General features: G+C 52.7%; 3 protein-coding genes across 16 annotated transcripts; all 3 read left to right on the forward strand.

Moving 5' to 3' along the window:
- Positions 1–1540: 1540 nt before the first annotated feature.
- Positions 1541–13626, forward strand: PIP4K2C (phosphatidylinositol-5-phosphate 4-kinase type 2 gamma). 5 transcript variants are annotated; one of them, XM_012535483.3, is made up of 11 exons: positions 1541–1805; positions 4684–4781; positions 5456–5552; positions 5913–6056; positions 9597–9743; positions 9933–9971; positions 10563–10676; positions 11048–11315; positions 11484–11587; positions 11769–11891; positions 12171–13626. In XM_012535483.3, exons 1-10 carry the CDS (start codon positions 1632–1634, stop codon positions 11847–11849), a joined length of 1266 nt encoding a protein of 421 aa, XP_012390937.1. In that variant the 5' UTR covers positions 1541–1631; the 3' UTR covers positions 11850–11891; positions 12171–13626. The 5 variants fall into 5 exon arrangements, with proteins under 5 accessions (XP_012390937.1, XP_033296352.1, XP_033296351.1 ...); XM_033440461.2 differs by having other exon boundaries at positions 11769–11880; XM_033440460.2 differs by having other exon boundaries at positions 11769–11868.
- Positions 13627–14623: 997 nt separating this feature from the next.
- Positions 14624–19980, forward strand: DTX3 (deltex E3 ubiquitin ligase 3). Of its 6 annotated transcripts, none has more exons than XM_049694086.1 (6): positions 14624–15075; positions 15558–16486; positions 16677–16753; positions 17120–17849; positions 18741–18958; positions 19278–19980. In XM_049694086.1, exons 3-6 carry the CDS (start codon positions 16725–16727, stop codon positions 19351–19353), a joined length of 1053 nt encoding a protein of 350 aa, XP_049550043.1. In that variant the 5' UTR covers positions 14624–15075; positions 15558–16486; positions 16677–16724; the 3' UTR covers positions 19354–19980. The 6 variants fall into 6 exon arrangements, with proteins under 6 accessions (XP_049550043.1, XP_004276598.1, XP_033296358.1 ...); XM_004276550.4 differs by having other exon boundaries at positions 16422–16486; XM_012535486.3 differs by having other exon boundaries at positions 14631–15075; positions 16422–16486; positions 17101–17849.
- A 327-nt stretch (positions 19981–20307) lies between these two features.
- ARHGEF25 (Rho guanine nucleotide exchange factor 25) lies at positions 20308–27441 on the forward strand. 5 transcript variants are annotated; one of them, XM_004276552.4, is made up of 16 exons: positions 20308–20507; positions 20799–20913; positions 23193–23407; positions 23544–23639; positions 23720–23793; positions 23964–24030; positions 24219–24322; positions 24512–24581; positions 24701–24790; positions 24888–24980; positions 25168–25218; positions 25392–25469; positions 25656–25856; positions 26011–26191; positions 26459–26670; positions 26976–27441. In XM_004276552.4, exons 1-16 carry the CDS (start codon positions 20409–20411, stop codon positions 27084–27086), a joined length of 1857 nt encoding a protein of 618 aa, XP_004276600.2. In that variant the 5' UTR covers positions 20308–20408; the 3' UTR covers positions 27087–27441. The 5 variants fall into 5 exon arrangements, with proteins under 5 accessions (XP_004276600.2, XP_049550299.1, XP_049550300.1 ...); XM_049694342.1 differs by having other exon boundaries at positions 20354–20507; positions 25392–25856; XM_049694343.1 differs by having other exon boundaries at positions 20354–20507; positions 25392–25856; positions 26459–26574.
- The last annotated feature ends 431 nt before the right edge of the window (positions 27442–27872 follow it).

The following is a 27872-nucleotide window of genomic DNA, read 5'->3' on the forward strand; positions in this document are numbered from 1 at the left end:
CACTTAACCTCTGTCTATACAGATCCCTTTGCTTTCTCCCATCTGACAAGTGATAAATCTCCCTTCTCTGGACTAAATCAAGGCCCCTCCAGATCTTCATTCCTGAGGTACTTACAAAGACTCAATATATAAAATAACTAATGAGAGCACTCTATTCAGTGCTCTGTGGTGACCTAAATGGGAAGGAAATCCAAAAAAGAGGGGATATATGTTACAGTAGAAACTAACACAACATTGTAAAGCAACTATACTCCAAAAAAAATTAAGAAACTAAAACAAAAAATATATAAAATAACTAAAAGTGATGCAGACTTGGGCAGTTTGCATTTTCTTTGTTAACTTCTGTCTCAGTGATTTCTTCCCTTGTCCTTGGTAAGGTCTCCCTTAAAAGTGTGTTTTACTCTGTTTCTCTATAAGCCACTCCCCACCTTGTTTTCTCACAGCCAAATTTCCTGATGAAGTCCCAGGCTTCCCTTCCCCACTTCCTCACCTCCTAGTCATCCCGCAGTCCACCTGGATCTGGCTCTTGTTCTGCTGAAAGTGCTTTCCAAAGGTCACTAGTTGCCAAAGACAGTGGGCACTGCTCCTTCCATGTCTTGCCTCACCTTTCCATGACATTTGACACTGCTCTCCATTCCTTCCTTCTCGAAATTCAACTCCCTTGGCTTTTGTGACCCTGCTCTCCTGGCCCCTTTTACTTCTCTGGCCACCCCTTCTCAGTCTTCTCCCACTAGCCTCTCACATGGTGGCCTATACCAGGGTTCAGCCTTTCCTTGCCCTCCCTGGGAGGTGTCATCCTCACCTACGGATTCTTCGCAAAAATTAAACTTTTATCCCCAGCCCAGATCATTCTGCTGAACTCTGGGCCCATATGTCCGGCTGCCCTCAGGTGCCTCAAACACGGTCCAAATTGAACTCTTGTTTTCAACCAAAACTGCTCCTTTTCATGTCACCACCATCTCTCTACACCTTGGCCAGAAGCCTAGGATTCATTCTCAATGTCTCCCTTTCCCTCAAATCCCACATCCACTAAGGATTTTACAAACTGACATTAAACTATACCTTTAGATGCCAGCCCCTTCCTTCCATCCCAATAATCATTGTTTTAGTTCCTCATCTCGTGCCTAGACTTTTGCAGTACTCTGGTCACCCTCCAGAATGATGCCTGAGAGGTCTTTCTAAAAGCACGAAACCCACTTAAGGGATCTCCTACTTCGTAAAGAAATGCTTTCGGGTTAGCTTCAGGGCGGAGGTTATTCCTAGAAACTGGGCAAAACCGGAAGGCGGCGACTTTGCAGCAAAGAAGTCCTAGACCGAGGGGTTAAATCAGGCCAGTCCAGGCAGCATCCCCTACGCCTGGATGATTGGTCTGGGCCTCGCGGACTGCTCGCAGCCCTCAGGGCAAAAGGCTTCGGTGCGACTCCCCACCGCCAGGTGAGTCCAGCCAAAGCGCGGGCGTTGGGGCAGACGTGCGGCCGCCAGGGGCGGAGTTAGCCTGCCCCGCCCTACTCGCGCGCCTGCGGGCCAGCCTCCGGTCACGTGACGGAGGCGCAGGTGAGCGCCGCTTCCGGGGTCGGGAGACCACATCGCGGCCGGCTCCGGCTTTCACTCGGTTGGGTGTGCGGGAGACTATGGCGTCCTCCTCGGTCCCGCCGGCCACTGTACCGGCGCCGACAGCGGCTTCCGGCACAGGTTTCGGCTTCGCTTCCAAAACCAAGAAAAAGCATTTCGTGCAGCAGAAGGTGAAGGTGTTCCGGGCGGCCGACCCGCTGATGGGCGTGTTCCTGTGGGGCGTAGCCCACTCGGTGAGACCCGGCCCCGGCCCCGGCCCCGGCCCCGCGGGGGCCCTGTCCGAACCTCTGAGCTCCTCCGGGCTTGTCTGTTTCCAGGCTCCCGCCTCCGGAGCCCCTAGCGCTGCCACTTTTCCCCCAGGCTGTTCTGGTCTGCCCACCTGCCCTCAGGTGTTTCACCCAGCGTACTTTCTCGCTCTAGACCTTTTTTTTTTTTAACGTAGACTTTTGTCTCTCCCTCCGCCCGTTACTCCTCCACTCTGGTTCCATCTTCCCCAACTGAAATCCAGCTCCCTGCTTCCTTCCAGTCCGTTCCAGCCTCAGGCCACGGAGACCGGCCGGGACCCGGCTCCGTCTGGAAGGACATTAGGGAGAGTAGCTCTTCTGGCTTGGTGGTGGTGAGGTCTCCAGTGAGAGTGTAAGTGTAGAAAGGGAGCGGAGAGGGTAACTGGATGAAGGGAATCGTTCACTTCTCCTTTGCACCTTGCTTTACAGCCGCCGTCAGTGACGTTGGAACCTTGGCTTTGGGGGAAGCTCCAGGCTTCCTGGACCTTCTAATCCTGCATGTCCCTTCCTTTCCCTTCCAGAGGTACAGCATTTCAGAGAAGCTACCCCACCCTGAGCCTAGTGGTTGCACTTACTCAGCACTTAATGTATGTAAGCCTTTGGTCTTAATTGCAACCCATTGCTGGCTGGAGTAATGGTATTTGGTGTAAGTGGGGGTCATCTTTGACCAAAGAGCTGGCTCAGGAGCTCTGGTCATGGGGACATTATGGTGGTGAACTTTAGAATCAGGGAACTGCTGTCGAAGGTTGGCCTGGGAATCCGGAGGAGGCCAAAAGAGGCCGGCGCATCTACTTTCCTGAGGATACCTCAGGTGAAGGAAGCACAGCCATTGCCCCCCTTCCCTCAGATCTGGATTGGAGGGATGCAGTGACCTTGAATATGACAGGCAATATTTAAAAAAAAATTTTTTTTTAATTAATTTATTTTTTGGCTGTGTTGGGTCTTCGTTGCTGCCCGCGGGCTTTCTCTAGTTGCGGGAGCAGGGGCTACTTTTCGTTGCGGTGCGCGGGTTTTTCATTGCGGTGGCTTCACTTGTTGTGGAGCACAGGCTCTAGGCATGCGGGCTTCAGTAGTTGCGGCACGTGGGCTCAGTAGTTGTGGCACATGGGCTTAGTTGCTCCCCTGCACGTGAGATCTTTCTGGACCAGAGGTCGAACCCGTGTCCGCTGCATTGGCAGGCAGATTCTCAACCACTGCACCATCAGGGAAGCCCCCAAGCAATGTTTTAAAAACTCAGCTTCCTTGAAACATTATAGTCATGGTAGTGCTGTGGAGGTGGAAGGGGATGAGGAGGAATACAGTTTTTGTCACATTTTTATTTGTGGCTTAGAAAGTCATCTGGGGGTGTGTCAGCTCCCTTTTGCATTTGTGGCTCTGTGGACTGCTCCCAGCTCAGTCTAAGGCACTTGGTATGGGCAAGGCTGATGGAGGTGGGCTGCCTCTGTTATGACTCATCCATCCATCCCTTTGGGAAACTTAAGAAGGAGGGTTTTCCTTTGGTAAGATTGGGGAATTACACATAAGACCTGCCTCAGCTTCCCTAGGTATATATACTTTAGCCCCAATACCCCACCCTCCAGCCAGCACACATTTACTTCAAGGGTCTGGAATGGAGAAATTCCTTGAACATATGCCTTAGTGATGATTCAGCCTGCTTAACAGCAGGTGGCGAGGAGGGGGCATGAAGAACTGTAGCTGAATTTTAGGCTGGGAATCTCCAGTGGGTTTTTTCTTTTTTCCCTCTGGAGGAATGTGTTCTGTCCTCCTTTTCTACTGAGAATGAGAGGAGCTGGTTTTTCATTGCAGTGTATGGGATTTAGGTTAGACTACACTTCATAACCTCTGTCGAATGATCAAGTAAGGATAGGCAAGGCATCTGTTTATTCAGTTAATAAACACTTCAGGACCACTGTGGGCCAAATATTGTGCTAGCTAGGCACCTGAGTGATGCAGATGACCAGAACTGGTCCTTACCAGAGCTCACAACCCAGGTGGGGAACTCACGTAAACTAGAGGTTAGAGTCAAGTGATAAGGGTGCGTGAAAGATACTGTGGCAACAGTGGGGAGAAAGCACATCTCCTGGGCATTTCTTAGTGCAGGATCCCCCTTTCCACCCTGAATTAGCAGACTGCTGATTCTTGGGGCTGAGGAGAGCATGTGATGCTTGCATCCTTTGGGATGTGGGTTGGCTTGACTTCAGTGAACAGATGCCTAATGAGCTCATATCCTTTGCCTGCCTGCATTCCCTCTAAAATCAGCTGTTTTTCTTTTATCTTACACCTAGGTAGGTGGGGACCTACTACAGAGAACTGGGTCAGAGTGGTCAGGAAGGACTGGTCCTGTTTGTAAGGAGATGCCTCCTTCAGGATATGGACGTTTCATTCTCGCTGCTGTCGACTCCTCAGAGTCCCCTTAACTCTCCTTGTACTTTGAAAACACCTTTTGTTTCCAGTGGAGCATGGAACTGTTTGTCTTGAATGTCTTGAGTCTGCTGAGGGTCTTTTTTTTCTCTAGAATTTGTCACAGCTTTAAAAAATAGTCCAGAGTCGCTTACAGAGTTTGCCTAATATAAAATGACTGTTGTGAGCATGAAGTTCCACGGGGGCGGGAGTGTGAGGGGCTGTGTGCAAGGGTTGCTTACTGCAGGCCTTGGGCAGCAGAAGATGGCAGACACATACTCTCACCTTTGTCAAGCATATGCATAACCAGCGTTTTTAAGGGAATGAGGTTTGATTTGCCCTTTTCTGACTCTTGCCCAGACACAGTGCATAAGTAGCTCTCCACACCCCTGCTCACTGGCTTCCTGTTCTTGTGTTGGCTTATCAGATCAATGAGCTCAGCCAGGTGCCTCCCCCGGTGATGCTGCTGCCAGATGACTTTAAGGCCAGCTCCAAGATCAAGGTCAACAATCACCTTTTCCGCAGGTATGTGGGAATCCCCACCCTTCTCATGTCAGCCTTCCTAAAAGAGAAAATAAATAATTTTAAGAGTTAAGATTGAATGAGTTGAAGGTTTTAGATTTAGAAGACAACTTACAAGTTGTTATTGTATTGTCTAACCTTCCTTCCTATGCAGAAATTCAGTATTTTGTAAAGAAACCACTAAAATAATTTCCAATGTTCCTTACACCCTTATCTATGTGTACTAGTTTACCTCTCCTCTAGCCTGGAGGTTCACAAAGTAATAAATACGTTTAGATGCCATTACCATTAGCTTCTGAGAGGGACTCCCTGAAAGAAATACCTGAGTCCTGTAAGCCCTCCTAGTATCAGAAGATGCCATTCAAGACCTATTGCTTATTTAGGGATGTCTCTGACTTGCTTGAGATTTGGGAAATGCTGCTGTTTGGATGGGCAGTAGGTCGTGGTTCTGCTTAAGCCGCTTACCAGTCATGTGACTTCAGCAGGTCACTCAACCACCCTGAGCCAGTCTCCCCTTCTATAAAATGGGAATAATACACCTTTAAAGGACCTCACAAGGGTTTTATGAGAGTCAAATAAGGTAATATGTGTGAAGGTGCTTTGTAAAGTGTCATGCCCTACATAAATATAAGGTAATATTGTTACTTTGTTTCTTATCTTGAAAACCTCTATTGCAGGGAAAATCTGCCCAGTCATTTCAAGTTCAAGGAGTATTGTCCCCAGGTCTTCAGGAACCTGCGTGATCGATTTGGTATTGATGACCAGGATTACTTGGTGAGAGTCCATTGGGTGAGGATAGTCCTTTCTCCCTAACAACTGGGGAATCCGTGGGACAGTCATGTTTGGGGAAATGAGGGCCTTCACAGGTATTCTTTATTTTTTTGTGGTCACAGGCATCTAAAAAAATCTGAAGAAAGCTATAAACCCTGTCCTTGGGGGGAAATGTAGATACATTAAAATTTTTGCTTTCAATTTCATTTAGTCCATATATGGACACCAAATTTAGAACCCTTGCTCGTCCTCTTACGTCAAGATTTTATCCACTTTCAGGTGTGTTCAGTTGGCCACTGTCCTAGACTTGCATCTCCATATAAAGGGGAGGAAAAGAGCTTCTAGCCTATTTTGTGTCCCCAGGTGTCCCTTACCCGAAGTCCCCCGAGTGAAAGTGAAGGCAGTGATGGTCGCTTCCTTATCTCCTATGATCGGACTCTGGTCATCAAAGAAGTATCCAGTGAGGACATTGCTGACATGCATAGCAACCTCTCCAACTACCATCAGGTCAGGTCTCTCTCCAGCCTCATTCTTCCCCTCCCTACTCATAACTCAGCTCCAGAGCACTTGGGAGACTTCCTATCCCTCTTTCTCCCTATAGCCCATTTTGCTCCCCAAGAAGCATTTGACATCATACTTTTGAAAACAAGGCATTTCAAAAAGAGAGCCTCTGCATACCGATTTGTGTTTGATTAAATAGAAGAGTTCGTGTTCCTTCTTATTTGGCACTTCTAATCTAAAACCGCTGTGAATTGATAGATACATAAAGGGTACATGTATAGCAAAGTATAAACTTTAGACTAAGTCAGAATTAGATGAAGTGTTAACACCAAATGTACTATCAGGAATAAATGCAGTCTGGGGAGAAAACCAGGATAAGTGCACAATTGGGATAGATTGGAGGAGAGAAGCCATGATCGTATCCAGCCCTAAGTGGGATTAGGGAAACTATTCTATCCGATCAGATGAATTTGGAATGTGAAGTTTCTGGACTATTTTGGGAGTAAAAACATGCCTGAATATCTTTCTACTGAAGAAAAATCTCACCAAAATCAATGAGCAAGGAATAAATGAAAGATTCTAAAAGAGTTTTTGGTTATTCAACAAATATTGGATGTCTGTTGTTATTAGGTCTTATGTGAGGCAGTAGAGAAAGAGGTGAATGAAATGGCCGTGGCCCTTGAATTTCTCTTGTTCTAATGGCAGAGACCAGTAAGCTAGCGTTAGTTAGCACACAGCAAGCTGCGTGCAAGGAGTAAAGGTATCTAGGGGATGCTCTGGGGTGGCAGAGGAAGAGCATCCCAACTCACCTGGGGCAAGAGGTGCACTTGGTAGGCTCAAAGAGAGTTTTTTAGAGGGAGTATCCTAGAAGTTGATTCTTGCATGACTAGTAGGGACCAGCCATTGGACAAGGAGGAAGAGAGCACTCTAGGCAAAGGAAAACAGCACTTGTAAAGGCACAGAGCCATGAGAGAGCTTGGTGTTGTGGAACTGCAAGAAATTCAGTGTGACTGGGATACGGTATTGTGGAAAAACAGTTAGGCAGGAGCCAGGCCGTGAGGGTTTCATAAGCCACACGAAGAGTTTGGGCTTTATCCTGAAGGTGGTTTGCAGGGGAGTGATATATATGTTATTTAGAAATATCCCTGTGTCAGCATTTTAGAGAATGGATTGCAGGAGGGAAATACTGAGAGTGGAGATACCAATTAGGAGGTAATTGTAATAGTCCAGGTGAGAAATGACAAGGGCCTGGAGGGATGATGCAGTGGAGGTGGAAAGACCTTTGGGAGAATTGTGAGAATTAAGGCAGAGGCGCTCCAAATTCCTGCTTAGGGATAACTGGGTGCCCAGTGACCAACAGTTGGGAAGCAGAAAAAGAAACAGGTTTTTGGAAGAAGACAGTTTGGATTTAGGCATGTCGAGTTTGTGGTTTCTTCAGTTCATGCAGATATAGATGTCCCATAAGTGGTTGGGGTATGGAGTTTGGGAAAGAGGACTAGATTAGAAGTCTAGATTTCAGAACCATAGGTGAATAGATGGTAACTATCGCCATGAATGTATTATATTGGGTTGGCCAGAAAGTTCGTTCGGGTTTAAGATTATGGATGTGTCGCGTGAAATGAAAAGAAGGTTGAGGAAAGAACCTTCCGGAGCAAGAAGAGAAAAGAGCCCATAAAGGAGACTAAGAGTTGTCTGACGCTTTTTTTTTTTTTTAACGTGATTGCTAAGTTTAATTCAACAGCTATACACACTCCTGCCTTGTAAAAATAACAGAATGCTCCTCTCAAAGTTACATAGAGACGTGAGCACAAGTTTGCTGTTTTTAATACAGCTCTACAAAAAAGTTGGCACCAAATGCACATAAAAGAAGTTTTAAGGCTTAATAAAAATACAGACTAGTAACTTCTCAATACAGCTTGGAGGCTGAGAACAGGATGCTAAGAGTTAATGAAACTTCCAGATACAGGCAGTCCCCAATGTACAGAGCATTTTCCACATGCAAATGGCCTCCCCCATCAGGTTCAAAGGAGCAAAAACTTTTTCTTCTGTTCTCCCAGTGACCAGACTACCCTGGCTCTCTAAAGCCATGCCCACGGCCCCAAGCAGGGAAGATGAGAACAAAAGTAAGGCCGCGTGGTCAGAGGCCTTACTCTGCTGCCCAGAGGCTCTGCTATGGTTGTGTTTTCCTCCTTCCCGCAGGCCTCTATCCCCAGCTCTGCCCCAGAAGTCCCTGCCAGGGGACAGATCTAGAGACCTCTTCCCCTGAGTGGCTGACGGTGAGGCTGAGACTGAAGCCCCAAGGGCCAGCGCCATGTCAGGGTCTTTTTGGCGAGAGTTGTCAGATGCTTTTAATGATTTATGCCCTACTGCATTCCACACAGGATTTGAGGATAGAGAGGAGTGGTGTGATGGGAGCTCAGAGTGAAGAGAGTTTTAAGGAGAGGCTGGTCAGTAGTATCTAGTGCCAGCCAGTTGAAATATGATGACTAGATACCCATGAGATTGGCAACTGAGGGATTTGAGGCAGTGAGGAGTAGAGAAATTTCAGAGGAGAAATGAGGGTATAATCTGATTTCAGTCGTTTGAGGTATGAATGAGAGAGAGGCAGTGGACTCATGGCTGACTAATTTTTTGAGAAGGTTGGCTATGAAGAGAAGTAGGCAGCAACACTGAGGGAGATTGTAGCATTGAAAGAGGAATTTTTTTTAAGAATCCAGATTATAGGCCATCTTGCAAACATTTTTACTGTGGGAGTCTAGCCCACCAAAGAACATTGGTCTAGATCAGTGGTCCCCAACCTTTTTGGCACCAGGGACCGGTTTCGTGGAAGACAATTTTTCCACCGACTGGAGCTGGGGCCGGGGGCGGGGGATAGTTTAGGTGGTAATGCGAGCGATGGCGAGCTCACGCACCACTCACCTCCTGCGTGCGGCCTGCTTCCTAACAGGCCGAGGACTGGTACCAGTCCGCAGCCCGTGAGTTGGGGACCCCTGGTCTAGATAAAATCATTTTGTTGATGTAATTTCTACTACTGGTTCTGTGACTACTTGCGTATAAAGAGGGATAATAACATGTACCCTTCCCCATCTCAAAGAATAATAAAGACGAAAGGAGAGATGGCGCTTTAAATTTTTTTTTTTTTTTTTTGTGGTACGCGGGCCTCTCACTGTTGTGGCCTCTCCCTTTGCGGAGCACAGGCTCCAGACGCGCAGGCTCAGCGGCCATGGCTCACGGGCCCAGCCGCTCTGCGGCACATGGGATCTTCCCGGACCAGGGCACGTGTCCCCTGCATCGGCAGGGGGACTCTCAACCACTGCACCACCAGGGAAGCCCCACTTTAAATTTAAGAGACATTATACATATGGGATAAATGAAAGGAGATGATGATTCAGAAACTGCACGGATACCAGGGGCATCTTTAGAAAGTCCCCACATCCCTTCGGAGCTTCTGTAACCTCTACTTGAATCCCTATGGAATAGTAGCATTTGAATTCCCATCCCTGAGCTGCTCAGCCTCTTCCCCTTCCTTCCTCCCTTCCACCCCAGTACATTGTGAAGTGCCATGGCAACACACTGCTGCCCCAGTTCCTGGGGATGTACCGGGTTAGCGTGGACAACGAAGACAGCTACATGCTTGTGATGCGCAACATGTTTAGCCACCGTCTCCCTGTGCACAGGAAGTATGACCTCAAGGTAAGGAGAGGAGGTGAGGGCTGAAGGGGAGACTCCTGATGACCTGAGGGAGGGGAATGGCCAGGGAGGGCACTGGATGATGCATTTTAAAGGAAAGAGGGCTGTGGGTTTGAGGACTTGTCTTAGGAGCTGGGTCCTGACTGTTCTTTTAGCCACTTCTGCTGACTTTGTCTTTGGGTCTCTCCACAGGGCTCCCTAGTGTCCCGGGAAGCCAGCGATAAGGAGAAGGTGATATAATTTTAGATGATAGGGTGAGGGATGGGGGAGGGCAGGTCAAAGGGACCTTCTTGGGATAAAGAGGTAGGGATCCCCAGCTATTTACTCTTATCTTAAACCACCAGAAAGAAGAGAGATGTAGACTTTTCCTGATCCAGGGATTGTTTGGAAGGGGCAGTGGGAAGAGCTTCTTTGTCACTGGCATGGGTTAGTCCATGTGGAAGGTTTTGGGATGCGTGAAAATGTCAGACTTCAAGAGCAAAATGCCTACCAGCCGCCTCCCATTCTGAGCTCTGTGTTCAAGCAGCTGTTTTTGCTTCAGAAGAAAGAAAAGTCAGAATGGAGGTTCTGGACTGAAACCATAGGCAGAAAGTAGGGGGGTGTGATTTGGGGTACAGCCGTAGTGGCTGAGTCTGGAGAAGCCACCAGAGGTAAGAACAGGCTCTGGGCAGCATCCTAGTGTTAAGTCAGTTGAGAGATGGGCTGTAAATCTGTCTCCCCTAGACACCCCAGAGTCAGAGACAAAGCCCTACATAGAGCAGGGTTTTCTGAGAGCGTGGGGTAAGGGCTGTATTCCCAAGATGTCCCTTTACCTATTCTCAGGTTAAAGAATTGCCCACCCTTAAGGATATGGACTTTCTCAACAAGAACCAGAAAGTTTATATTGCTGAAGAGGAGAAGAAAGTCTTTCTAGAGAAGCTAAAGAGAGATGTGGAGGTGATGGGTTGGGGTGCTGTGGGAAGTGGCTTTGTTTCCCTTTTTTGCTCCCCACAGGGCAGTTGCCCATTCACAATACAAGGGAACTCCTCCCCTTCCCTTTGGGTTCTCTGCATGTAGGGGAGTTGGATAAGAATCATGAAAATCCTCTAGAGGTGACTTATGGAGGGGGTGGCTGGCTTGAGCTAAAAGAATGATCTTAGCTACCCAGGACAATTAGGTAATAAAGGGCAATGGTATACTCCCAACCCTCAATTTTTACACTTCTTTTCCCCAGGAGGGCCCCGGAAATTCAGGGATGGAGGTATAAGGGTGGTACTTGGAAGTGGAGAGGGAGATCTGGGGCTTCTCATTTGTCAGTGGGGTTTCAGTTCCTAGTGCAGCTGAAGATCATGGACTACAGCCTTCTGCTGGGCATCCACGACATCATTCGCGGCTCTGAACCAGAGGAGGAGGGGCCTGTGCGGGAGGAGGAGTCAGAGGGGGATGGGGACTGTGCCCTGACCGGACCTCCTGCTCTGGTGGGCTCCTATGGCACTTCCCCTGAGGGTATCGGCGGCTACATCCATTCCCACCGGCCCCTGGGCCCTGGAGAGTTTGAATCCTTCATTGATGTCTATGCCATCCGGAGTGCTGAGGGTGAGAAAAAGCCTGGAAATTTTAAGGGTGGGGAGGGTGGTCCCTGGAGGACAGAGACCAGGGTGGTGGGTGGAGAGGCTGTTTAGCTCTTCAAAACAGATCTGACTGGTTCCTGGGGAGAGGGAATTGGGATTGTACTTGCTCTTCATTGCTGGTCTCTCTCCCCAGGGGCCCCTCAGAAGGAGGTGTATTTCATGGGCCTTATTGACATCCTGACACAGTATGATGCCAAGAAGAAAGCAGCTCACGCAGCCAAAACTGTCAAGCATGGGGTGAGGGTTCTCTAAAGCCTTTCCTTTCTTGTCTTGACTATTCAAGAGCCTCTTGTGCCAGAGCAGTGGGGTGGCAGAAGGATGAAGGGTTGGGTATGGAAATGATCTGGAGTGGAACTGAGAGTGGGGAGTCGGGGAGGGGTGCGGGGCCTGACACCATGTTCCATACCTCCTCTCACAGGCGGGGGCAGAGATTTCTACTGTCCATCCTGAGCAGTATGCTAAGCGATTCCTGGATTTTATTACCAACATCTTTGCCTAAGAGACTGCCTGACTCCATGGTGACTGCTGCTGTGTGTTCCAGGTGGTGGGGTTCTGAGAGGCTTTGGGGGAATTGTGGGTATTCTGGCCACTCTTCTGCTCTTTCTCTTTTGCTAACTTCAGGCTACAGGCTTCTTCCACCCAGATAACTCATTCTTGTTGAGTAGGCTCTTCCTGGCCCTCAGAAATACATTGTCCTCTTTCCTCTTCCTTTCCTTCTCCCTTCCCCTCCAACAAGTCTGCTTGCTTCATTAGTGTTACTGTTGACTCTCTCCCAAGTGCCTTGATCTTTGTAAAATGTCCTGTTGTTTCTATAACATAGGAGGAGCTGGGGGAAGGGTGTTGTTTGCCATCTTCAGGACCTGACTGGACAGACGGACCTGGCTCAAGCTGCTACTGTGGATGCACTTTGCTGTGTGGGATGAACTAAGAGTGTCTGAATTTTGCTGATAACTTTATAGAGCTCACTGTGGCACACTTCCTTCCCCGTAGGCCCTGGGATGGAAGATTTTCAAAATACTACAGATGTGGGTGCAGGCATGCACACATACGATGGGATATGGCCAATCTTATGCGGCTGGGGTGGAGAATGGTGGGCGGGCTGGCAGCTCATGGAGGTGGGACCTCTGAGGACTCTTGTGATTATGCAGGGAATTGGAGGTCTCTGTTGAGGGTTGACTACTCTCCAGGCTCTTCCCTCACTCCACGTTCACCCCCACCAGAGATGGCCACAGTGTTGAATCCTGGGTTTGACTGTCACTGCTCTTCACCAGGACCTCACATCCCTCCTGGAGCTGGAACCCTTCATTGGGGGTGTGGCCAGTTCTGGAGGCTGGGAGGATGAGCCAGGGGTATAAGGTTCACTCCCTATGTTAAATTTCCTTTCTTCATGTCTAGCCACCCCTAAGGTTTTAGACCGAGCAGAAGGGAATATCTCTACCTGGGTTAACCCTGGTTATTTCAAGAGAAAGGAAGTCTCACGTGTGGGAACCTCCTCTACTCTCTGGAAGTGTGCCCATAGCATACTTACTTCCCCTCTCCTTCCCAAACGCTTTTTCCAGTTGGATTTGTTATTCTGTTCGTCTTATACTGCTACTGTGTCTCTCAGGGGACAGATGGCTGCCTTTGTCATCTTCACTCTCCACCCCCAGAGAGGAGTCAGAGCCATAACCCGGCCTCCTCCAAAGATAGTTGAGTTAATACGTGATATTCTCAGAATGTAGCAGACCCTGATGAGCTGAGATAGTGTACTCCCTTCCCCGCAATGCCCTTGGGGCTCAGGCAGCCATTCTTCTTGTGATCCTACATCCCCCCTGAGGCTTCTGCACTTCTCTGAAACATAAAGATGGGCACCAACGAGTGGCCTGTGGGGTACAAAGACTCTTGCTCTGTATCTGCCTGGACTGATCTGTCTCACAAGAAGTCATGAGGTCATAAAGGAGAATTCCTCCTGCCCCTCCATCTTCTGCTCACAAGAGGAGTCCCTAGTTAAGGATTAGAGTCCCTATAATATGTTCCTGTCAGGAGGCTGATGGATCTTTTTCATTCCAACCATCTACCTTCCCCTGTTGAATGCAATAAAACTCCATGACACCAGCAACTGTTCTTTAGAAATGGGTTTTCTGACCATGTGGCTGATGTATCATAAGCATTATGGTCTTCTTCATTTGTTGCTTCTGTTTTTTTTCATCTTTTTTGTTTTATTAATTAATAAAAAAGATCTTGTGTATTTACTCCTGTTGCTGTCACTATATAGAAAATAAATTATTGAATCCAAATTCCTTCACAGAAATGCCTCTTCTTTCCCTCTTGCTATTTTGGAAGCCTGGGCTTAGGGATGCAGAGACCAGATGAAGAATTCTGATTGGTCTTTAAGGTGTTGGGTCCCTAAGGATATGGGTTTCAAGGTAGATGGCTGTGAACTTAAAAAGGTGTTGAGGAGTGTGCATGGGAATGGAAAACATTCCCCAATTTTGTGGGAGTTAGCTATAGGGGGGCCAGGGACAGCTGAGATGATGTGACCCTCCCTCTTCCCCCAGGGTTTTGGGCTACATCACACTCCCATCTCTGTAAAGGTGAGCACCAAGCACACATGAGCTAAAGGAGAAGGAATTCAGTGTTCCTGCAGGCTTCCTGGAGAGAAGTCCTCTGTCTGCAGGGCAGGAAGAGTACAGCAGGGTCCTGGGAAAGTAATGAAGAAAGTGACCAACCATCCAGATGGAGAGGGAGTAAAGAAAAGGGGGTGGATTATCAGAAGTTGCTGCCAGTCTGGGAGATCCATCCGGTGCTTCTGGCTGAGGAGGTCTTTTGGCTGGTGGAAAAACCTGGCTTGATGTGGCCCCAGGGAAGTGAGTTGGACTGGGGGCGGAGATTGCTCTGATGTGGGAAGCAGAAGAGAGAAGAGCTTTTTTATTTTTTCTTTGAGAGTTTTTAACTCTATTTCAACCATAGACTTGATACTACCATCACTCCAAGGCATTTAAAAAAAAGATGTATTCACTTCGCATTCTGCACCAGCCTCAGTATCCCTGTTTGTGTAAAGAGAAAAATCAGAGACACTTACCAATACCCATCTGGGAGCAGGTTTTGCGGGGTCACAGAAGGCAACAATCCGGGAAAAGGCAAGCGATGAGGCAGGGGGTTGAAATGGTTTAGTCCTGGACTTATTTTTTAGAACCAATGCTTTTTTACTATTACTCTTCTTCCTACTCCATATTCCTCAAAGGCCTTTCTAGAAAAAGGATCACAGAGAAATTGCCCTCTCTTCCCCATCTACCTAAGCGACACGCCTCACCCACCCATCCACCACCACCTCCCAGAAGCTGCCACGAAGCTGGCTGGGAAAGAAAAGGGAGAGGGCCCCCTCCCGGGAGGGGGAAGCGAGGAGGGTGGCGTCTCTAAGAGATTTAACCTCCCACCCGCGGTTCCACGATACCACCCCAAGCCTCCGAAGATTGGGACGGCGCCTCCATTTTTGTTTTGGGGCAGAAGAGCGGGGGCTTGTGGATAGAAGGGGTCAAAGCAAACGGTGATTATTACCCGTGAAGGGGAAGGGGGGGTGCCATCCTTCTTCCTTCCCTTTCCCTCAGTCTGCACCCCCTGCAAACTCCCCCCCCGCCCCCCGCCACCTTCTCGGGGTCTCCCCCCCACCCTGGTTGCTAAGGCCCAGACCGTCATCCCAGCAACAGCCTCAGTCATGTGACCGGCAATGGCGGCGCTGACAAGAGGTAGGTGAGCCCGGCGCCCCCCACACCCGCCGCGCGCCCCCCGGGCCCCGCTCACACCTCCCCGCGCGCCCTCCGGTTCCCCCTGCGCCCCCTCCTCCGCCTCCTTCCCCCGCGCGCGGCGCCGGGGCCCCCTTCCAGGCCCCGCTAATGCTCTTTCTGTCACCCTCCAGCCTTGGCCTCCATTCGGGGGTTCTGGGGCCCGCGATCGGGCCGACATCCACCCCACCCAGCTGTGGGGCTGCGGGGGCTCTGCCGAGCGGGCCATGTGGGAGGTGGTTCCGGGTCGGGTCTTGCAGGAGGTCGTGGGGGGAGGGGTGGAGATGCCTCAGTTGATGCCCGCAGGGACCCTGGCCCTTCCTGGCTGCCCCTGTGGGCGGCCTCTGTCTGGCGAGAGGGACTGGCCCCGTGTCCGGCCTGGGTTGCCCCAGAGGAATCGGACCCAGCATAAACTGTGGCCCCGCCTCCCTTTTCTGTGCCATCAGGACTCGGAGCAAAGGACACCTAGGTCCTGGCTTCTCTCTGATGGGGAGAGGGTGTTCCACCTGGATGGACAGTATGAGCCGAGGCTCTAGGGTTCCAATTTCACTTTCTGAATCTTGAGCTGCATCTGGCCTTGAGGGGACTATGATGGAGGCACAAACGGAGAGCTGCTCCCCTATGGATCAGTCAAGGAATTGAGGTCACGCTAATGGCCCTTCTTTCTATTTGGGCTGCATTTGGAGGTATTGTAGGGATAGCTCTGTAGCTGAACACGGCAAGACTCCGGGGAAACATCAGGCTGCTCCAGCGGATCCCTCTGCCTGAGCCCCACCCCTCCCTAAATGTAGCCTAGGTAGCTGGCAGGCTTGGACTTCACGTGCCGGGTTTAAAAGGTGACAGCGACAGCGAGAACTTTCTTATTGCAGGGGCTGCTGCCACTTTGTTGGCATTCCAAGCAGACTCCAGCAGAAGGGACCGGGTTAACTCTCAAGGAAGGCTCCCTAGCAATACGGGCTGAATTATTCGGGAATGTGGAGTAGGGCGAGGAATTGGGGAGCAAAGGAAATATTCTTGTCCTTGTGACCTGAGGGAGGTGGCAAAAAAGACCTCTATCTGTGTGGGCTTTTCCCTTCCAGACTTCTCTTATCCATGCCCCTAGGCTTTCTTAAGAGCCTCAGAGCTGAGGAAGAGGAAAGTTAGCATGCTGAAGTTCCTTCTTTAGCAACTTGGAGAGTGGCTGGGGATGGAATTCTGCAAGAGACAAGGAGAGGAAATGAAAGAGGAGGTTTTGTTTCTGGGCAGACTGGGGAAAATGGTAACATTTGTCATCCTAACCCAGTCCCCCCCCCCCACTCCCCCTGCCCCAGTCCTGGTCAGCTGAGTGTGGAAACAGAGGGATTTCTGCTGCTCTCATCGTCCATGGGCTTTCCAGGTATCTGCCTTTCATGGGAACCTCAACTTTCACCTTTAAATTGGCTGCCTCTATTCCACGTTCCAAGTAATCCCATTCCCAGTAACTTACACCCAGATCCTGTCTCTGTTAAGTGGGCTGCTGGGTTGGGGCTTGTGGAAATGGGAGAAGGGGTTTTTCATTTTCCCTCCTTTCCCTTTCCACCCACCAGGTCACACAACCTACAAGTAGGGAGCAGGAACAGAGAGAGAGAGCCTGCATGCCAATTCTAAGCTCTTCAGGATCAAAGTGAGCAAAAAGGAGGGCAAAAATCTCCCTTCCTTTTACAGAACTCAGTTCTCACCTGATGTGGGGGGAGGGGCCGGTTGTTTCTGTGATCTCGGGAGCAGTATAGGAGAACCAAGATTGATGCTCGGCTTGGATGATAATAAAGATACAGAAGCTTTCTTGCTCTTCAGTGGGTGCTGGAGTTTGAAAGATAAGAGGAAACAGAACATGAACTTGGGGGAGGAGGTGGGGGTTGACCTCTGAGTGAGTGGAGATAATATAGGGTTGGAAAGGAACGGGAAGTAGGAGGCACTGAAATTTGTCAAATGGGGACCCCCCACCCTGAGTCCTTTTCACCCTGGGGGCAGTGTCGTTCGTCCTGTCCAGAATGGCAGCCTGTGGAGGCACCTGCAAGAACAAAGTGACTGTCTCCAAGCCTGTGTGGGACTTCCTCAGCAAGGAGACCCCTGCCCGGCTGGCCCGGCTTCGGGAGGAGCACCGTGTGTCCATTCTCATAGACGGCGAGACTTCTGACATCTATGTCCTCCAGCTTTCCCCTCAGGGCCCTCCCCCAGCCCCTCCCAATGGGCTCTACCTGGCCCGGAAGGCTCTCAAGGGGCTGCTCAAAGAGGCAGAGAAAGAGCTGAAGAAAGCTCAGAGGCAGGGGGAGCTTATGGGCTGCCTGGCTTTGGGGGGTGGGGGGGAGCACCCTGAGCTGCACCGCCCAGGCCCACCCCCTCTCCGAGCAGCCCCACTCCTGCCCCCAGGGGCACGGGGGCTTCCTCCCCCTCCTCCTCCCCTGCCCCCTCCTCTTCCCCCCCGCCTTCGGGAGGAGGCAGAAGAGCAGGAGAGCACCTGCCCCATCTGTCTGGGGGAGATCCAGAATGCCAAGACATTAGAGAAGTGCCGGCACTCATTCTGCGAGGGCTGCATCACCCGGGCCCTGCAGGTGAAAAAGGCCTGCCCCATGTGTGGCCGTTTCTATGGGCAGCTGGTGGGCAACCAGCCCCAGAATGGGCGGATGCTGGTCTCTAAGGATGCCACACTCCTCCTACCCAGCTATGAGAAGTATGGCACCATCGTCATCCAGTACGTCTTCCCGCCCGGTGTCCAGGGGGTAAGAAGCCTATGGCCTGCCCTTACCCTTTGGTTTTCCCTGCGCTTGTTCTCTGACCTAGGAAAACTGGGGAGGGGGAGTATGTTTGTTAGATGTGATACAGTCTTGCTGTCTCCCGGTATGCCTTCCCACTCAAGTGCCCTGGAGCTAGAGGCCCCCTTGAAGCCTAGCTTTTCCATCCCCATGACCCCAAGGCACCCGTGAAAATAGGTATGAGAGAAAGGAATTGAATTCTATTTCTTTGATGAACTTGGATGTTGACATCTATTCTTGGCAGAGGTGAAGTCTGTGGACGTGGTGGCTCAGGTGCGGACAGGCACGGTGGGAAGGGTCTGACCCCCCTTAACAGTGCTGGGAGCGTTACTCCATTCCAGATTTATGAGAGGGAAAACCTTGATGACAGTGGAAGGTTAAAATAGGAGTGGTCAAGAACATAAAGGTGTCTTCCTGCTTGACAAAGAGTAATGTCCAGTTCGGGTTTGCAGAGTGATGAGGAAGCTCTGAAGGAGAGTAATAGAAAAATAGAACAGGTTAGACAGTGGAAGATGCATTGGGAGTGTTTTCAGGTGGAGAAGCGAAGGCTGAAAGACCAATTATTCCCAGTCTTCACATTTCTGCTGAGTTATCTGGAGAGTAAGGCCTAGCTACTTTTGAGAATTCATTTGTTGCTGAATTGAGGCTTGAGGGATCGGGACAGCAGAAAGGACCTCTTAATGATGAGGATTTTGTCTGGAAACAGGCTTCTGCTGCCCAGACCCTAGAGTTGCGCCTTCCCTGGAAGGCTGTCGCTGTCCCATCAGCGTTAGCTGGGGGTGTACGGCCAGAAGGCTGGCCAGGATGACCCTCAAGATGCCCAGCTGCTCACTGCCCACTCTGCCTCCCCCACCCCAGGCTGAACACCCAAACCCAGGAGTTCGGTATCCTGGCACCACACGGGTGGCCTACCTCCCGGACTGCCCTGAGGGCAACAAGGTGCTGACCCTGTTCCGCAAGGCATTTGACCAGCGTCTCACCTTCACTATCGGCACGTCCATGACCACAGGGAGACCGAATGTCATCACCTGGAACGACATCCACCACAAGACCAGCTGCACAGGGGGACCACAGCTGTGCGAAACGCCTTCTTCCCTTCCCTTGGCTCCACCCCTTCTCCCCATTTCTCTCTGGGAGCCTCCTAACTGGAGAGGACCACCCCCAAACTATTCAACCATATTGCCTGTCCCAGTTTCTCCTGTAGTCATCCTGGTCCTAATGTGCCCAGCTTAACCTACAAAAATAAGCAGAATTGGGCTCAGTTATCTTGGGTTTGGATAATCTCAGGGAAGGTGGGGAGGGGCTAGAATGGGGCACCAGCATGAGGGTGAGCCTGGGGGTAATATGAGTAAGCCTGAACGGCTAACCCTGACCCTCATTTCTCTTTGCTCCCAGGTTTGGGTACCCGGACCCCACCTACCTGACCCGGGTGCAAGAGGAGCTGAGAGCCAAGGGCATCACCGATGACTGAAGGACATCCCCTTTGGGAGGCCCCTGCTGTTCTCCTTCAGTAGGACCCAGTGGGAGCCTCTGTTGTCTCTCCCTCTGTCCCCCTCATCACTCAAGTAGGGGACTGTCTGACTGGGGAAGGGGTTCAGAGAAGGAGGGGCGATCCCTTCCCCAGTCCCCCACAGGCTGAGTGCTTCAGTGCAGTGTGAGCCACTCCCTTCTGGCAGAGTCTGATGTCCCAGGCTCTGCTCCCCTCCTCCCCCTGTACATACTCCCAGTCTTCCTGCCCCCTCCATTGCCCTTGGCTTTTTCTGGTTTGTGATGTGCTCCAGTGACTAAGCTGAGAAAGGACCTGGGTGGGGAGGAGAGGGTCTCTTGATTCCCCCCCCCATACTGCTCCACTGCTGAATTTCTGCTCGGGGAGGGGGGTCAGGCTGCTGTGAGCCCCCGTAGAGCCGGCCGCATATGTTCTTCAGAAACAATACCCCTTCTCCCTTAACCTTGTCCTTTCTCTCCTGTGTCTCTGTCTTTGTCAGTCTTTCTCCCACTCTTCTCTGCCCCCTAGAAGGAGCCTCCTTACCCTGTTCTGGAATCGCCGCCAGACTGTAGCTTTTAATTTAATAAAAATAAAGTAAAATATGCAACTCTCTATGCCACACCCGTTCTGTTCTGTGGGCCGGGGGTGGGGGGTTGGGGGATGGGGTGAGGAGCTGGACCTGCTGAGAGGGAGAAAGGGGTGGTGATCGGGAACTCCCTGGGCGCCTCCCCAGGCTCTCTGCCTCCAGAGGGCCTGGGAAAACGGCAGGTACTTAGTGGGCTCCAAGATAAAACTGCGAAGCCTTGGATCGTGCTTCGACAGCGGAGTCAGGATGAAGTGGGGTTTGTTGCTGAACTACAGTTGCAGAGAAAGGAACAACCCTACCCCTTTTGAAAAGTTTGGCTGGGGTGGGAGTGGGGGCGGAGCCTGGCAGGGGGCGGATTCCGCGGCGGCAACTCCCCGGACGCACGCTGGCCTCAGAGCCCCCCAGCTTCCGTGCCCCCTCGGCTCTGAAACTTGGAGGAGGGTAGGGGTCCAGCATGAAGCCCCCGGAGCGCCCCGCCCCTGGCCGCACTGACCGGATACTGGGGGTCATGGGGGGCATGCTGCGCGCATGCGCCCTACCCGGGCAGGAGGGGGTAAGAAAGGGGGACCACGGTGGGGTCGGGGGTCTTTAGGGGGCTTCAGGATGGCTGCACCCCACAAACTCAATTTACCCGCAAACAAGAATTCTTCGGGGTAGTCGCAGGAATCCAAAAGTTCCATTAAGAGCATCATAGGCACGTTCTTGGGTAAACTGCTCCCTCCACCCCAGCCTTGGCGAAGACCCTTTTATAACAAAGTGGATTTTGACAGGAGGGAGAAGGGGAAGCGGGAGGTCTAGGCTGGCCGTGGAGGGCGGGTTTCTTACGATCACTCTGTCCCCGCAGCCCCCGAAGAGAAGCCCCCTAGGGCTGGGGGGGACCGAGCCAGAATCTAACTGTACGGAGGGGAATCAGAGAGGGGAGCGCGAACGCGAGGTCCCCGCCTGGGCTCCGCTGCCCGGTAAGAAGCTAGGGGTGGGGTGGGGCACAGTTTGCCATCCTGCGCAAAGTGGCGAATTAAAAAATATGCTGCTCGTATTAGTATAAAGGTTCGCATCTAATTTGCATGAGACCCATATAGACGCTGAGACCTCCACGCTTCTTCTCGCCCTCTAGCCTGCTGTGTGTCCCCCACCTCAGCGGGTCCCGAGCCCCCGCTGGCGTAGTGTCCCCGCGCCCCACCCCTGGCCCCTCGCCAGCCGAGTCTCCAGGACTTCTCCTTAATTGGTGATTAGCCTCAGCTGGAGTCCCGGGGCCTGGAGGAAAGAAGGGTCCGGCGAGAGGGCGGCACCCGGGCTGTGTTCCCCACAAAGAGCTCCCCATTCACGCATCCCCTACTGGGGGACCTTGTCCACCCCTGCGCGGCTAGAGACAGTCCCAACCCCAGGACCTCTTCGCACAGGCTAAGGCCCCATCCGCCGCGCCCTTCTCCGCCGCAGAGGCCGAGGGGCGACCCTAGCCGACCCCGCCGCCGGGCTTAACCCCCACGCCAGTGCTCCGCAGTCGGAGCCGGAGATGCGGGAGGGAGGGGGAACCCGGGGCTGGGGAGCCCAGGCTAGAGAGGAGGGGCGGAGGCGCTGGGTACTTGGAGTGGGTACGAGGTGGTGCCTGGGGGAGGGGGAATTGGGGCGGGAACCCAGCACTGGCTGAAGGGGGAAAGCGAGGGAGAAGGCGGAGCTGGGCCGCAGAGGCCCCTCCCCGCGGCGACCCGGCGGCGGGGCCTGTTATTCTGCTCGCCGCTCGGCGGGGACCCGCGCAGCGCCAGTGACTCGGGGAGTCGGCCCCCGCCTCCTCCCCTGACCAGGCCTAGAACTACCCCCAATCCGGGAGGCCGGAGACGCAGCTGGAGCGGCTGCCGCATCCCGGCCCAGCCTCCTCCACCATCCCTCCCCTTCCCGCTGGACATCTGGACCCTGGGCCCCGCACCGACTGGGTTCCGGAAACCCTCCCCGCCCAGCTCGGCGGCCCGACCCCGCGCCGCCCTCTCTACAGAGTCCCCAGCCCTTTTCCAGACCAGACTTCCGCCTACCCCTGGACCCCCCCCTTCCTATTCCCTCCCTCCCCCCGCCTCCCCCAGCCTGGAGCGGGGTAGGAGGGAGGGGGGGTGTGCGCCCTGCGCCGTCCCCGCCCCCCGTGGTTCCCCCTGCATGGCCCGCCCGGGTCGGGGGTGTGGGGGGGCCCGGGCGCCATGCGGGGGGGGCAAAAGGGGGGTCGCTGTGCCTGTCCCCGCGTGATCCGAAAAGTGCTGGCAAAATGCGTCTGCTGCTTCGCCCGGGGGGGACATGGTGAGTGTAAGGTCGCGAGGGCCCAGTGTTGAGTGGGGGGCGGGCTGAGGGTTCAGGACTTGTGTCTGTCCCGGCCCTAGGGATTTAGAGGCTGGAGACTATACCTGTGTTTTCCAGGAAAGTGACCTAATAGATGATCTCTAAGATCCCCTCTTGCCTTCAAATTTCTAACAGTTAAAAGTTAAGGAAATTGGGGAAGGGGCAGGGGACTCCTCTCAACTGAGTGTGAGAAAAACCCATCCACAATCCCCTTATGCCTAGACCACATCTTCCCTGAAATCCTTCTGCTGAGAATCTACTTCAGATCTGAAGAAGGACAGGGGGATGGAGGAATGAGGAATGAGGGGGGGTCTACCAGGGGCTTTTTCCCAAATCACAGCTCTGCTGTCCCTGAGCCCAGGCCAAGGATAACACCGATGAGCTCTCCTCACTTGCCCCCTCTATTGGGTTTGTGCATGTGCTGGGAAGGTGGGCTGCAGAGGTCTTTTCTTTTTATAGTGACTAGTGCACTTGGTGGAGGAGGGGTCTGGGGGTGGCAGATGGGCTCTTAAGCTCTTTTTCTCCCCCCCCCCACCACCCTTCTCAGAGAATGGTCTGTACCCATTGCAAGGGGGAGGGTTGTAGGAGAGCAGGTGGCCACCCCCAGCTTCCAGTGTCTTCCCAGATGGCTGCCCCCACCCCCATATTGGTGCCATGCTCAGATATGGGGGAACCCCCACATGTAACTGGGGGTTCCAGGCCTAGGGAGCCAGGTGTTTTCTGTCCTTCTTCCCAAGGGTGTCCTGGTGAAATTTTCTCTCCTGGCCAACTCCAATGAGGATGGCAAGAAAGTGAGCCCTGAGGGAGAGGGGCTGAGCATCACAGAGCAGAGACTCTGGGAGCTCCCTAGGGACCCTGAATCTGGAACTGAAGCAAAATTTATCACCCCCTTTCTCCCCCTACCCCACCCCCTTAGAATCCTATTCCATTGCTGGCAGTGAGGGGAGTATCTCAGCTTCAGCTGCCTCGGGTCTGGCTGCTCCCTCTGGCCCCAGCTCTGGCCTCAGCTCTGGCCCCTGTTCCCCGGGACCCCCAGGGCCAGTCAGTGGCCTGAGAAGATGGTTGGATCATTCTAAACATTGTCTCAGTGTGGAAACTGAGGCAGAAGGTGGCCAGGCTGGACCATATGAGGTGAGGAGGGAGCACCAGAGAAGCATGTAGGACATCCATGAAGGGTGCTGGGAGAGGGCAGGTTGAGGGGGCCACTGGTCACTGGGGAGACACAGCTACTGTCCCTGACCTTTGAGACTTGACCTCTGGCCCCCAGAACTGGATGCTGGAACCAGCTTTAGCCACAGGAGAGGAGCTGCCAGAACTGACCCTGCTGACCACATTGTTGGGGGGCCCTGGGGATAAGACGCAGGTATGAAGACATGAGTCTGGCGTGGCTTCCCTCACCCAAGAGGCATCCATTTGCTTACTCTGGGATGTTCTTCCTTACAGCCACCTGAAGAGGAGACTTTGTCCCAAGCCCCTGAGAGCGAAGAGGACCAGAAGAAGGCTCTGGAAAGGAGTATGTAAGTGTCCACACACTCTCTATCCCTGACCCCCGCAGTCGCGCAACTTCCAGAGGATTGTCTCTCACATTTTAGATTTGAGACTTGGAATTTCCCCTGAGGTTGGCTGTGGTAATGAAGGGGCTTCTAGTCCAGGAGGGAGGAAGTGGCTAAACCTGTTCTCTTCCCAGGTACGTCCTGAGTGAACTGGTAGAGACAGAGAAAATGTACGTGGACGACTTGGGGCAGATTGTAGAGGTAGCTCCCTTTCCCTTCCCAGCCCTGGCCCAGCCCTTTCCCTCTCCCCAGGGCTAATGTTAGGAGATGCCTTGTTGCTCCTCTGTCCCACCTTCCCAGTCTCCCCTACATCCTGGACTTCTTGGGGAGGGGAGGTTCCCACCAGGACTGGCTCCACACACTCACGTTCCCACCCAACCTTCCCACAGGGTTACATGGCCACCATGGCTGCTCAGGGGGTACCCGAGAATCTTCGAGGTCGTGACAGGATTGTGTTTGGGAACATCCAGCAAATCTACGAGTGGCATCGAGAGTGAGTGATGGATCCCTGAGAGCGAGGGGAAGGGGCGTATGTCTGGTGGTCTCTGTATCCTACCCACGGGCCCATCGTTGCCTGAGGAATGTTTGGAGAGACTTTGCGGGGAACACTACCAGGGCAGACAGCGCTGAGTTGCTTGGAGTAGGGGTATTTGACCAACCTTTTCCCTCCCTACCCCTCCAGCTATTTCCTGCAGGAGTTACAGAGGTGTTTGAAGGATCCTGATTGGCTGGCTCAGCTATTCATCAAACATGTGAGGCTTGAGAGAGTGGGGCCCAGGAGGGGAGGGGCTTGGGAGTGGGTCAGGACTTTCTGGAGATGTGCCCTCTCTCCTCACTCACGCTACTCTTTCTTGAATTTTACTCCTGTTAGGAGCGCCGCCTGCATATGTACGTGGTGTACTGTCAGAATAAGCCCAAGTCAGAGCATGTGGTATCAGAATTTGGGGACAGCTATTTTGAGGTCAGTGGCTGAGATACCTTGGGGAAAGGGGGACAGAATCGTCAGCATGAGCAGGCTTTCCAGGCTGCAAAACCACCCCATCTGTCCCTGTCCCCAGGAGCTCCGGCAGCAGCTGGGGCACCGCCTGCAGCTCAACGACCTCCTCATCAAACCAGTGCAGAGGATCATGAAATACCAGCTGCTGCTCAAGGTCGGGGCCACCTGTTCCCTGGGGGCACGGCTGGTTGGGATGGCCCTTTCCTCATTCGTCTCCCCAGGGTTCCTAAGGCTCCCACCCAGACTTCCTGGGGGCCCTCACCTGTGTCCTCAGGGGAGGATGTGAGGGCTTTTGAGGATGTTCTCATAACCTCCCTGAGCATTTCTTCTCTGTGTCTTAGGATTTTCTCAAGTATTATAGTAGAGCTGGGATGGAAACTGAAGAGCTGGAGGTGAGTACTCCCAGATCTCACAGGACACACCACGCACACCTCATCTTCTTAGTCTCCTGGGTTCCTCCAGCTCCACGGGTGGTGAAGGGGAAGGCTGGTTGGCGATAGAGACATGGTCTGAAGACGCCTCTTTCCCAATGATGACAGTGCTCTTCTTTTCACTTGTGTCCCAGCAAGCTGTGGAGGTCATGTGCTTCGTACCCAAGCGCTGTAATGACATGATGACCCTGGGGAGACTGCGGGGGTTTGAGGTACAGGGATGGAGCAATGCTCTTCTGCCCCAGGCTGAGCACTCAGGAGATCCTTACAGGGAACTGTGCTCTCCTGGGGCTGACAGGAGATGGTTGGTTGGGAGTGTCAGGGGAAGGAGGGAGGAGCAGAGAGTTGCCGCTTTTCTCTTATTGTTTTTCTCAAAGGCCACTCTCCTTTGGTTTCAGGGCAAATTGACTGCTCAGGGGAAGCTCTTGGGCCAGGACACATTCTGGGTCACAGAGCCCGAGGCTGGGGGGCTGCTGTCTTCTCGGGGTCGAGAGAGACGTGTCTTCCTCTTTGAGCAAATCATCATCTTCAGCGAGGCCCTGGGAGGAGGAGTGAGAGGTGGAACGCAGCCTGGATATGTGTACAAAAGCAGCATCAAGGTGGGGAGGGTGTCCCAAGGGAGAGGTCTGACTGGGATAGGGGAGGCCTCTGAGAGGACGGTGGCCCCTCACATCCTCTTTGGATTTGTTGGAGGGGACAGGAACCAGAGAGGGCCTGAAGAATTTGGGGGCTACCTCTTATTTGCCAATCCAGGTGAGCTGCCTGGGACTGGAGGGGAACCTCCAAGGCGACCCTTGCCGCTTTGCACTGACCTCCAGAGGGCCAGAGGGTGGGATCCAGCGCTATGTCCTGCAGACTGCAGACCCCGCGGTCAGTCAGGCCTGGATCAAGCAAGTGGCTCAGATCCTGGAAAGCCAGCGGGACTTTCTCAATGGTGAAGCTCTCACCCTCCCTCCCCGACATCCTCCCTTGGTCCTTGGATCTCCTGAATCCCTCACCGCCCAATCTCCAGTCCCTGCCCTCACCCCAGCTTCTCCCCATCCCTCATCCTCACTTTTCCACAACTAGCTCAAGATTTAGTAACTCAGAATCCCCTAAAGCCTCAAGCGACTTACATTGGTGGACAGTCCTTGAGAGCAGAGCCCCTGGGAAAGGGCGTGTCTCTGCTGTAACCCTCCTTCTGTTCCTTCGTTTGCCCCAGCACTGCAGTCACCCATTGAGTACCAGAGACGGGAGAGCCAGACAAACAGCCTGGGACGGCCAGGAGCTCCTGGGGTGGGGAGCCCCGGGAGAATTCTGCCTGGAGATCGGGCCCAGGTCAGCACACACACACCCATCAATGGCTCTCTTCCCTCCCTGCTGCTGTTTCCCAAAGGGCAGGTGGCCAGAGTCCCCCTGTCCCTGGACACACAGGTATGAGGAATGGAATTCCCTGGTTGTAAGGGCAGAATGGGGAGGTCCTCTCTTGTTCCAGGATCCCCAAACCTCCTTTCCCCGTATCATTCCTTTCTTCCACCACCTTCCTTTTGTCTGCCCCTTCCTACTTCCCATCTCTTGCCCTCCCCCACTCCAGTTTAACCCTGAGAGAAGCTGATGGTCTCAGATAATCTAAGATGTCTGGCAAGAGGGGGTGGCTTGACTAGGGCTTACACTGACAAGAGAGGAGTGAGGGTGGATTCCTGAACTTTTTTGATCCTCTGACTTGAGTCTCTCTTCAGGCCTCCAGCGACATCCCCCAAGCTCCTCATGACTCTCCTCCAGTTCCACCAATTCCAAACGCCCCTCCCTGCCAAGCCAGACTTGCCAAGCTGGATGAAGATGAGCTCTAACTGATGAAGGCCATGGGGGTGGTGCTGACTCAGCCACTCCGTTCCCCCAGGAACTTCAGGGCAATCCTTCTGGCAGCGCCCCAGAATTCCTCCCTCTTGGTGTATCTGGAGGGTGGGCGAGGCTGGGAGTGTCAACTTGCAGGAGGGAACCTAGACTCAGAAAGACTTCTTTCTGCCCAAGAAACACAGGTTCCTTCAGCCCCCAGCCCTATGCATGCATCACAGGTCCCCCCCAAAAGGAGGAAATGTGGGTGGGTAGGAGGGCTGGGGCAAGGGCCAGACAGAAACTATTGGTTTTGTTTTTGATTTTGTTTTTTCTGTTTTTTGAGAATAAAGGTTTTGTTATATCACTAAAGCTGCTGTCTTGGCAGAGGGAAGGGGAAGCTGAAGTAGGGGTAAGTGGGGTAAAGGGGTATGGAAGAGATCAGCTGGCCCCTCAGATCAGTCACTTGAGGAGGGGCCTGGTGAAAGGAGAAGGGTGCGGGATGTAAGATAAAAGATGTCATTATCTTTGTCCCTCACCTGCGGTTGCAGCAACTCTCAGTCTAGACCTGGAGCTTAGGGCTACTGGAAAACCCTAGAACCTTGACGTATCCTCCCCTTTGCCCAGTCCCTCTTTCCCTCCCCTCTGGTCTCTGTTCTAGACCCCACTGGAAAGCCCGCTGTGGGGTGACTTCCCACCATTCCCCCCAACACCCAGATTCTAAAGCTCCGAATGCCCAATGTACCTTTCTTTCTGGGGCCACCATGTTCAGCTCAGGGAACATGGGGAGGTGAGAGGATGCT

Source organism: Orcinus orca, chromosome 11 (genome assembly GCF_937001465.1).
Source record: "Orcinus orca chromosome 11, mOrcOrc1.1, whole genome shotgun sequence".
NCBI classification, from domain to species: domain Eukaryota; kingdom Metazoa; phylum Chordata; class Mammalia; order Artiodactyla; family Delphinidae; genus Orcinus; species Orcinus orca.